This window comes from Xiphophorus maculatus, chromosome 16, assembly GCF_002775205.1.
Source record: "Xiphophorus maculatus strain JP 163 A chromosome 16, X_maculatus-5.0-male, whole genome shotgun sequence".
Classification (NCBI taxonomy): Eukaryota; Metazoa; Chordata; class Actinopteri; order Cyprinodontiformes; family Poeciliidae; genus Xiphophorus; species Xiphophorus maculatus.
Genome location: NC_036458.1, coordinates 2,933,910 through 2,945,618, shown reverse-complemented (window position 1 = coordinate 2,945,618; position 11,709 = coordinate 2,933,910). Strand labels below are relative to the sequence as shown.

The following is an 11,709-nucleotide window of genomic DNA, read 5'->3' as shown; positions in this document are numbered from 1 at the left end:
GTTTCAGGATGACATGTCTAAATGTCAAGAGTTTAAAGAAATCACATCAGCAATAAATGACTGCAGAAATCACTTTTTTACTTTGTGGGACACAGAATCAAACTTCAAATCCAAGAAAAAAATGTTTTTTTTTTACAACTCGTTAATCAAGTTCTGATAGTTTCTTAAATAAATGTTCAATCATTTCTAAATTTCCATTTTTTCCAGACTTTCTTAAATATTTAAATTAAAAAATGCATTATTTTAATTGTTTATCCATAATGTTCCCCTGCTTTTCAATCAATCAATCAAGTTTAAATTTATAGAACATTTCAGCAGCAACACTGCTGCCTTACATAACAAAAACACAAAATTACAAAGTTATAAGGAAAATGTCGTACAGTCAATAATTGAACAAACATAAAATTTTGATGAGTGACATCATCAAAATCATACACATGAAATATATTGGTCGATGTTTCATTTATTATGGTTCAAAAGCAGCTCTAAACAGGTGGGGTTTTAGTCTTGATTTTCATATTTTATTCCAATTAATCAGTATTTAGGAGTAACCTGGATGTGCAGATTGATTTGATGACTCTGGCTCAGCAATAAGTTATTTAAAACAGATAAATAGTTCAGAAAAATAAGTTTCTGTGTTTCTTGCTGTTTTAAAACTCAACACCAGCCCTATTTATTCTTTACAATGTGTTTCTTAATGACGTTTAATAACTTCTAATATGACTTGGGAACAAGTGGAAACTGTGCGTTTTATGCTGACTCATGGTTTCCAAACTGAGAGTTCAAAAATTAGTTGTAACGTCCATGAAGTTGAAATTCCAGAAAGGAAAATTAACATCAATTTAAACGACAATCCGTTGTAGATACCAACAGAAACGAACTTCTGATGGTTTGATTCTCATAAAAAAACGTCTCACATAAAACACCTTTTAACAAACTGTGTTGTTTGGATTGATAAAATGCATTCATGTTGCTAACATTAGCTGTAAATATCACTGTTTTATTGACTTAAGGCTGTAAGACTTAAAACAGGTTCTACACAACTCCGAGATCCAGTAGAAACTAATACAATTTTTCAAATATGAGTTTCTACGCAGATGATACTGTGACTTATTCAACAGAGCATTCTTTGAATCCAGCTGGTGAAATGTTGGATCTCTGCAACAAAAACAATCATAATGTAAGCAAGTGTGGTGTGAGGAATGTTTTAGATGAGGATTTAACTTTATAACATGATATAAAAAATAAAAAGTTTATTTTACACAATAAATCCCTTTTAGAAAGGAGAGAAAAAATCTATAAAACTGTTTTCCTGCTGCATCTTTTTAAACTCTTTAGATGACAGGATGTTTTTTTTGTTTATGAAATGTTTTATTTCTTGTAATTTTATTGCTTAATTGTAAATGATGTGTGATTCTACTTTAATTAAATTTTAGGTCAGTTTTAACAACTGCTAAAGGGATTACAGATAAAAATTAGCTTATTTAAACTCATGAATACGTCTGAAAAACCAAAAAAGATAATTTCACAGAAGAAAAGGAAGTTGTTAACTTGTGTTGTTTTTATTTTACATTATTTATCCTCTGAAAAATAATGGTCTATTGTTAAACATTTATTTAATAAAATAAATTTCTTGGCAGAAAGTTTATGTGAAATGAGTTTTGCAGCGATTGAAAGTAAGAATAAGTTTAATGAATATGGTTTTATTTTATTATAACTGTATTTTCTGTTGAACTTTAAATCCATGGTTCGTCACAGGAACTTCTGATTTGACGTTATTAGGTGTATTTTTGTTTCTGATGTGCGTTGCGTTTTGCTAAGTCAGCAGCGCCGGCGAAGCCTCTACCTGCCTGTGGTTTGAGTGGGGGCCGGGTGTTTGTGGTTCAGAGGGAGAGGGGGACATGAAAGGGAAATTTCCAAATTTCGACGAATTTTACTGCGAGTTTCATTTTCTTCCACTCCAGTCTGGGGCTTTATTTAAGCCACAAGATGACAGCGACGATCATCAGAACCACAGCAGCAAGCTGCCAGAGACGGAACCCGATCTTTCAGGACCAGAACCTTCAGAGCCCCTCCAATCTCCAGAACCAGTAAGTTCTTTTCATGCATTTTACAATTTTTTATTAAATTATCAGCTAAAATAAAATAATCAATTTCAAAAAGCAGAAACAAATGTTTGTTTCAAAGATGAGAATTTCAGAAACTTAACTTTAAAAATGAGGAAAGAATAAATTAGTGCAATAAATGACTTATGTTAACCTTTACTACTTCATTTATTTATTATTTAACATTTTGTCCGAAATGGTGACAGAAATTCTTCAATTCTGCATCATTGAGCTACTTGATACACGAAGAATTGAATAAAATTTTATTCTGTATAATTTATTTATCAATTCAAAACAAAGCTAAAAGTAAATATAGTTTTTATTGTAAGTTTTTGACATCTTTATAAGTGATGCTTTAAAATGATTGGTTACTTGCTGGTAGAGTCTTTATCGGCTCGATTTCCTCTTGACATTCTCTTCACACTTTTTTAAAATCTTGGCAGCTTCATCGCTCAGATCGGATCCCGTCTTTTACTAATCTGCAGGTTTTAACGTTACAGTAAAAAGAACCAAAACTTTAGTTTGAATAAAACTTATTTTTAGAAAATGGGGAGCTGTTTCGAACTTCTGGTTCATTTTATTGCAGGTCTGTTTGCTGGTTTTGCCCAGTTCAAACAGAAATCATCTGCAGACCCTTTACAGAGCCACCAGGTCCAGTTGGGTGAATTTCGAAGTTCATAGTGTAGCGGCCTCTTGGAGTGAACAGCCAGACGCAGGGAGTTCCAAACGGGTGCAGTTTATTATTAGCCTTCCTTGTCTGACACCGTGAAAACTGCAGTATAAACAAAAGATACATGGTGTATAAATAAACATAAATGTTCACAAACACAATTGCGCACATTCCTACCTCGTTCTGCTTCCCAAGAGCGCTATTTTACAGATTTTCTTTGGTCTTTTCCTCAGGCTCTAACGCTCACTCGGCGTAGTTAGCAAACAGGAAGTGCCCAACACAAAAACACGCGAAGAAGAACTCTACCGCTCCACAAAACAAATTCACAAATCAACCACTAAGTGTCACTGTGGTACCAACGAACAAAAAGAAGAACCCCACCATTTAGTAGCTATTTACACTCCCACCAAATCCTGTCTCAATAAATGAACATAAGAAGACATGAGGAAAGTAATTGAACAGGATTTCTTGACTCTACTAAATGAGCATTTCTGCAGAAAAGAATAACATGGTGAATAAACTGTACAAAGGTTGTTTATCACTTCTCATCATTTTCCAAAAGAAGAACCAATTTCTGGATTGGTCTCTCAATAATTGAGAGTTTGGAAGAGGAATTGGACTTTCGCTCTCCGACTTGAACTTTGACTCGACGGACCAATCCATCATCGCCTTGAACAGTTTCAACCACTCGTCCTAGTTGCCACTGATTTCTTGGAAGGTTGTCGTCTTTGATAATGACAATGTCCCCTTTCTTGAGGTTACGCTGAGCCGAGTGCCATTTCTGTCTCATGGAAATGTTCAACAAATATTCCCTTTTCCAGCGACTCCAAAATTGTTCAATGAGATACTGCACTCTCCTCCACCTCTTTGTGGCATATAGGTCCTCTTTGACAAACACTCCAGGGGGAGGAAGAGAAACCTTAGATTTCATCATAATGAGATGGTTCGGTGTTATGGGCTCTAATGCTCGCGGATCATTGATTCCATCCACTGTTAATGGGCGGCTGTTTACAATAGCCATTGCCTCATATAACAATGTCCTGAGGGAGGCGTCATCAAGTCGGCCTGAGCACTGTGCAAAAGTAGCATTCAACACATTTCTGATGGTTCTGATCTGTCTTTCCCAGATACCACCTGCATGACTGGCAGAGGGGGAATTGAAAACAAATTCACACTGTTTGTCCGTCAAGAAAACTTCAAGTAACTTAGTGTCACATTGTTTCAGTGCTTGTGTGAACTCGTTCCTGGCACCAACAAAATTAGAGCCTTGATCACAGTGCAGTTGTCTTACAGCTCCTCTAATGCTGATAAAGCATCTCAGTGCATTTATGAAAGAGTCAGTCGACAGGTCTTCGAGCATTTCGATATGGACAGCTCTAGAGTAGAGACATGTGAAAATTAGACCATATCTTTTGTATTCTTTGCGGGCTTTCTTCACAATGAAAGGGCCAAAACAGTCCATGCCGCTATATGTGAAAGGTGCAGAGGATTCGACGCGTTCTTTAGGAAGGTCAGCCATTCTCTGCTTTTCTGTTGGCCGCCTAAGTTTTCTGCAAAACACACAATCGCGTATCATCTTGGCCACCAACTTACTCCCACCAATGACCCAGAAGCCATTGGTTCTAAGTTCCATTTGTGTCTGGCCTCGACCCTGATGACATGTCTTAGCATGGTAGTGGGACACAATCAGCTTAGTAATATGACTGTTGTTGGGTAGTATCACTGGGTGTTTGACTTTAAGACAGAGAGATGACTGCTTTAATCTTCCACCGACATGAAGAAGCCCTTCAGACCAGATGGGATCACAACTGAAAAGAGCGCTGGTGTTTGGAATGTTCTTTTCACCTTTAAGCAATTTTACTTCATTTGGGAAGGTTTGTTGTTGCACAATCTTAATCACTGTTTCAGCAGCCTTTTCACGTTCGTCAACAGTCACATGTTCGCCATGTTGTTGCTTTGAACCTAGTCTCTTGATTCTTGCAACTACCTTGAGGAGTGTTGTCCAAGAGGAGAATCGATTCAGGCGATTGAGGATGTCATTACTACATTTGACATCAGTTGCGAGCACCTGAATTGTCTTGACTTCAGGATCACCGACTAGTAATTCCGTTGGAGTGCTGGTCGTCAGTTGTAACTCATGCTCCCAAAGAAACCTTGGTCCTTGCAGCCAGTTTGTCGAATGAATATCTGAAGCACAAAGACCTCTGGATGCATGATCAGCCGGGTTTTCTGACGTTTCAACATAATGCCACTGATTAGGATCACTGTTATCTCTAATCAGTTGAACACGGTTGGCAACAAATATGTGGAACCTGCGAGCCTCATTATTGATGTACCCTAGTACAACTCGTGAGTCAGTCCAGAAAAATTCTTGATCAATCTTTAGGTCAAGTTCACATCTAAGCATGACACTGACCTTTGTAGAAATCACTGCTGCTGCAAGTTCTAATCTTGGGATACTTGTGATCTTTGAGGGAGCAACCCTTGCCTTTGCTATCACAAGACTGCAGTGAACTTCATCCTTGTCATTTATGTATCTCAGGTAAGAACATGCACCATATCCTACACAGCTAGCATCAGAAAAATGGTGCAGCTCTACTCTGACAATGTTGTGGAAGTCAGGGGGGTGATAACATCTGGGAATTGAGATCTCTTTCAATTTCAGTAGATCATTTGTCCATTTCTCCCACCGTGGCTTTATGTCTTCTGGGAGAGGATCGTCCCATCCTATGCCTCGGTGACAAAGCTCTTGAAGAATCAGTTTTCCACTAAGGCTGAATGGAGCAATGAATCCGAGAGGGTCATAAAGTGAAGCAATGATGGACAAGCAGCTGCGGCGGGTTGAAGCTTGATCTTTTAAGCCGATGTTAAAAACAAAGGTGTCATTTTTTATCAACCACTGAATCCCGAGTGCACGCTCAGATGAGGATGGATCCAAACCATGGGGCTCGATGGCTGCTGCTACTTCTGAAGAATCCAAGCATGTGAGAGCAGCTTCCTTGTTTGAGTTGAATTTATGAAGCCTTAAGCCTCCTTTCTTACACAACTCTTGTGATTCAATGATCAGTTTCTTGGCTTCCTCAACTGATGGCACACTGACTAAGCCATCATCCACATAAAAGTTTTTCTCAATAAATGTGGCTGCCTGAGGATAGTTAGCCTTGTGTTGCTGTGCCAGATGCTTTAACCCAAAGTTGGCACATCCTGGAGATGAAGCAGCTCCAAAGAGATGAACTGTCATTCTGAACTCCTGTGGTTCTTTCTCCAAATCTCCACCTTTCCACCAGAGGAATTTGAGATAATTTCTGGATTCAGGAGTGACAGAAAATTGGTGAAACATTCTTTCTATGTCACAAATTATAGCTATGGTCTCCTTCCTGAAGCGACATAGTACCCCTACCAAAGGATTGATTAAATCAGGCCCAGTAAGCAATGTGTCGTTAAGAGAAACACCATGGAATTTGGCTGAACAATCAAAAACAACTCTCAGCTTATCTGGTTTTCTGGGATGGTAGATGCCATGATGTGGAAGGTACCACTCTGTTTCTCCTTCAGATGTTGTAGGGGCAGGCTCTGCATCACCCTTATTTATGGTTTCTTCCATGAATGTTTTGTATTGCTCATAGTATTGTTTGCTGGTCTTTAATTTTTTCTTAAGACCCTGCAGGCGAACTTGGGCTAGTCTTTTGTTGTTTGGTAGGTTAGGCAGGTCGTTGCCTTTGAACGGAAGAGGCATTTCATAATGCCCATCATCCCTCTGTGTGATGTTGTTACTGAGAAACTGTATAAAATTAACATCATCTCGGGACACATATTTTTCTTCGTAACTTCTCTCCGTAAAATCCGACTCTAAGACCTTTAAAATGTCAGTTGAAGACGGGCTTGGTAGCTCCTTTACTGTGAGTCGATGCACAAAACTTTGACCTCCTTGTCTGTCTAGGTGGGGGTTTGATGAGCCTATTATACTCCATCCTAGTTCTGATCTCTGTGCAAATGGTTGGTTTTTATCACCTGTTATAACTTCAAGTGGAGCTAGAGCAGCTGGACAGTCGTATCCAATGAGAAGCCCTACATCACAGTCCTGAACGGGAGGTAACTTATCTGCCAAGTTTCTGAGATGGGGCCACATTAATGCAGTTTCTTTCGTCGGAATATAAGACTTGTCCACTGGGATAAAATCTCTGCTATAAGCTTGATGTAGTTGGATGCGACTCTCAGAGTTAAGTCCTCGAACTTGTAGACCATGAACACTCTTGCTGGAAATGATTGTGTCGACAGCAGTCATAGTACTCAGTTTCAGCTTTGTTGGATGGAAATCCACATTCAGTCTGTCAATTACATCTTCTAACACAAACGTCGAGTCACTTTGTGTGTCCAGCATTGCATATGTTAGTATTTCTCTGTGTGGCTCTTGTAGTGAAGACACAAGTACTGGTACAATACTGGTAGTGGCAGAAACATGCTGAGTCAATGTATGGGACACAACTCTGTGTGTTTCTTGGTTTGCATGTTCTTCTGTGGAAGTGGAGCTATTTGTTGTTGTCTCCACAGATCTTTCCTTCCTCTCTTCATGTAAGCAGGTTGGATGACGACGTCTGCATATATTGCATGTGTGTCGTCTCTTACATTCCTTGGTCACGTGACCTTTTCTCAGGCATCCAAAGCAGAGCCGATTTTCGTGTATGAATGTCCTTTTGTCTTCAACACTCTTTGAGGCGAAAGCGGGACATCTGGTGATGCCATGGGCTTCACTTTTACAAACATAGCAAGATGATTTTGCTTTACAGTCATTTGTATCTTGTATCCCATGACTGAAACTCTTTTGTTGTGCATTTGTGTTGAAAGTCTTGGCTCTCTTTTGGGTTCTGTCGTCTGCAAACTTGAAATTTCCTATCAGGGGTGAGGCAATGGGATTACAGGCTATTTTTGCCTCTTTGCTTAAAAACTCTGTGAAGCATTTAAAATCTGGATAATCACCTGATTCATCAAGTTCATCCACAACTATTCGACTCCACTTGCGAACAATCCATTCAGGTAATTTTTTGAGCAACTTATGGTTCTCTTCACAGTCACTGAGGATAGCTAATCCCTTGACATGTGGAATTGCTTCCTTGCAACCATGGAGGAAGTCAGAAAATTCACGTAGTGCAAGTGAGTCATTTGCATTAATCTTTGGCCATCTTGCAAGCTTATCACGAAAAGCCTTCTGTATAATAAACGCGTTCCCATATCTGTCCTGTAAGACTTTCCAAGCTCCAATGTATGCACTTTCTGAGTCTCGGTAAAAGAAACCTTCAACAGCTTTGCGTGCTTCTCCAGCAAGATAATTTCTGAGATAAAACATCTTCTCACTAGCTGGGAGGGGCTTTCTGTCAATGAGAGTCATAAATGACATTTTCCAATCAGTAAACCTTAAAGGATCCCCACTGAATACAGTAGGTTCAGGGACTGGTAAGCGACTTATACTTAATGAGCTGGCGATTGCTTCAGCTAGATTGGATGACTCAGGATTTATTGTCACCTCCGGAGCTGATTGGTAAGGCTGGAACGATGTAGCTTCTGGACTCAAGCAGGGTTTATCTCTAAAGAAGATAGGGTTTGTTCTGTAATTAGTATCTTCAACATTGTTTTCACTGCGTTCAAATTCATCATATGCTCTCACACGAGCTGCTGCTACAGCTATTTCCTTTTCTTCTTTTAACCGCTGCAGTTTTGCTCTTTCCTGATCCAGCTGCTGTTGCATTTCCACTTCTTTTTGCTTAATTTCTGACAGCATTTTTGACTCTTTAAGTTTCCATTCGTTTTCTAATTTTTGGAGCTGTGCTTGCTGTGCTTGAATTTCTTTGGTGGCCTTTGATTGCTCCACTTTAGCAGCAAGCTCTGCTTGCGCATCTGCTTTGCTGTTACTGGTACTAGATGAGCTGGAATGGCTGCTTGAATTCTCTGATGATTTTGATGAGCTTACGGTTTCAGTTTGAGTGTGCCCAAAGATAGAGCCATATTCATCTTTGTTTAATGTTTCTCTCACTCTTTCTTTCTCAAGATGACTATTATAATCTTTATCAATAGTCTCTGTACGATTGTTTATAAGGTCACAAATTTCCTTTGTGAGCGTAACACAAGCCTCCATCCTTTTGACAATCTCTGGTGTGGTGTTACTGTTACGTAGGATGGGCTCGTACTGCAGTCTTACAGCATCGTACTTTGCCTGAATGTTTTCTTGTAAATCATTGAGGTCTTCTAATGTACAGAGGGCCTTTAGTTTTTTCCTAGTTTCTCTTGCTACCCACTTCCAAGAATCATAAGCCTTCTGAAACGCTTTCTCACGTTTTTTGTTGTCTTGGACGTGCATCTCTTGGCCTTTTTCTGTTAGCTTTCTTTCTCTGGAGCTAGACCTGAGTGGCATGTCTACAGGATCCGTTTTCTCTGTTGGAAGTGACATCTTATTTGCTTCCTGCAACTGCCTTGGTTCACCGAAGACTTTTTAATTATCCTTTGACACACTATGCCAATTCAGTTATGCTGTGAGCTTGTTCATGTAATTGTCCATTTATCTTGCCTGTGTGACATCATCGATGCAAGCGGTGACAGCTGGGTTCCAGGTAGAATGGTGTCGGCTTCACTGCAGAAAGATCTGGTCTCTTGCAGCGAGTTTTCACTGTAGCGGCCTCTTGGAGTGAACAGCCAGACGCAGGGAGTTCCAAACGGGTGCAGTTTATTATTAGCCTTCCTTGTCTGACACCGTGAAAACTGCAGTATAAACAAAAGATACATGGTGTATAAATAAACATAAATGTTCACAAACACAATTGCGCACATTCCTACCTCGTTCTGCTTCCCAAGAGCGCTATTTTACAGATTTTCTTTGGTCTTTTCCTCAGGCTCTAACGCTCACTCGGCGTAGTTAGCAAACAGGAAGTGCCCAACACAAAAACACGCGAAGAAGAACTCTACCGCTCCACAAAACAAATTCACAAATCAACCACTAAGTGTCACTGTGGTACCAACGAACAAAAAGAAGAACCCCACCATTTAGTAGCTATTTACACATAGCTTCAGCTGATCTTGAAATGCTAATTAGTACAAACAGCTCAGCAGACTGCAGTGAAGTTTCACTATGATGTAACCGCTCTCGGAGAACAAACAAGCTCAGAAAAATGCTGATGAACTCCCAGTTTACCTCCCAGTTTACGGAATGGAAAGCAGATGATGAACTGGTGATCGGAGCGTGAGCGGATCGGTTTCCACTCTGCGGAGGAAGAACGTTCCTCCACCAGTCGAGGCTCAGCAGCAGGAGCCTCTGATTTAGGTTTCATTTCAGTGCGACTCGATCAGTTTGGGAATCAGTGATGATCTCTGTGACTCACTCGCACCTTCTCGCTTTCAGGCCTTCTTTATTAGTTTCCACTCGGGCCTCGCCAGCTGATGGCGGCGGCTCTGAAACCCGCTGCGCGGTCATGACGAATGTTTCCAACTCGTCGCCGGAGCTTTCTGCCTGCCATTGCCGTGGAAATGCGATCATGGCAAGAATCGCATTTTTACGCCCTACCGCAGCAGAGCGGCGTCGGCGTCATGCCCTTCGCAGGTCACATAGGTCAGGGTCTGTGATGTCACTTCCTGGCGAAGTCGCGATCCTGTTGCACGCAAAGTTGGAGATGTTAGTGACTCTTCTTTTTGTAAACAGAAAAACTCAGAAACAATTCTCCTTTACTTTTTTCAGGTCTGACAAATTAAAAAAAAATTTGGACGGACCTTGAAATTCATTCAATCTGAAAATTTTCATTTGAACATATTTTTTAATTTTATTATCATATATCGTCGCCTTCCTAAAATAATGGCATAAATCATTTTTTGTTAAAAATGATTTATTTTTGTTTTGCCTAACTCATTTTTTGGTGGAAAAAAGGTGATGATTTATTTATTTATTATTGTCAAAATCACTTTTGGTGAAAAATTGAATAAATATTTTATCAAAATTTCTGAAACAACTTTTTATGTATTCATTTATTTTGGTTTTTTTCTAGATTACTTTTGCATTATAGCATTGCTCTTGATGAACTGTCTATTAATGCAAAATCAGTTTGTTTTTAAAAGATCCTCAGGCTTGTAGTACCGGTGAGATTAATCAAACTGAAGTATTTTCAGTTATTCTAGATTAAATATGGAGTGAAATAAAAAACATTTCCATATCAAATAAAAACCGACTGTAAATAAAGTCTTCCTTGTCAACGAAAAACCTCGTCTGGGCCCTGAGGCGATCTGACTCACCTGGTCCCGGTCCAGGTTTCTGCCGTTGCAGTTCTGACTCACTCGGATCTGATTGGTCCTGACATCCCCATAATTAGCTGCTTTCCTCTCTTCCAGGTTACCTGAACTCACCTGAGGCTCACACAGAACACTGCTCAGAGCCGACCGGGACCAGAACCAGAACCATGTCGCCCACCTCAGTACTCCTCTTCCTCCTGCAGCTCTGCTGCCTCCAGATGATGCTGGTCTCCATGCCAACCTGTAAGCTGCCAGGGAAAATGGTCAGGGACACCCACAACCTGCTTGAAGACATGGTAGGTTCATAAGGTTCTGGTTCTGAGTTCAGATCAGCAGAACTTCATTTTAAATTAGAGGACAACCTAAACATCTTCTCTCATCTCCATGAGTTAAAAAAAGGGGAGTATCACTTTAAATTCTGCAGGGATGCTCTGATAAACAGCACTGCAAAAACGCAAAAGTATTTTTTTATCTAGTTTCTAGTGCAAAAAATACCAGAAGTAACTTTTCAACCTGATACTGGACAAAAAAAAAATTCTTATAATTTATTTTAAAAGTATTAGTTCCACTGGCAGATTATTTCTCTCTTAATAAAACGTTTATCTCATGTTATAAGTGAAATAATCTGCAAGTGGAGCTATTACTTTTCTATCAATATTAAGGAATTAT

At 39.6% G+C, this 11,709-nt stretch overlaps 1 protein-coding gene across 2 annotated transcripts; it reads right to left on the bottom strand.

Moving 5' to 3' along the window:
* Positions 1-2,791: 2,791 nt before the first annotated feature.
* Positions 2,792-9,811, bottom strand: LOC111611588. 2 transcript variants are annotated; one of them, XR_002754105.1, is made up of 2 exons: positions 2,953-9,811; positions 2,792-2,877 (listed from the first exon to the last, which is right to left on the bottom strand). XR_002754105.1 is itself a non-coding variant. In XM_023348600.1 (2 exons), exon 2 carries the CDS (start codon positions 9,215-9,217, stop codon positions 3,314-3,316), a length of 5,904 nt encoding a protein of 1,967 aa, XP_023204368.1. In that variant the 5' UTR covers positions 9,218-9,525; positions 9,601-9,811; the 3' UTR covers positions 2,804-3,313. The 2 variants fall into 2 exon arrangements, 1 of the variants encoding a protein (XP_023204368.1); XM_023348600.1 differs by having other exon boundaries at positions 2,804-9,525; positions 9,601-9,811.
* Between the last annotated feature and the right edge of the window lie 1,898 nt (positions 9,812-11,709).

Excerpts from the sequence above, each read along its gene's own strand:
- LOC111611588 (XM_023348600.1), bottom strand. The coding sequence starts at position 9,217 with ATGTCACTTCCAACAGAGAAAACGGATCCTGTAGACATGCCACTCAGG.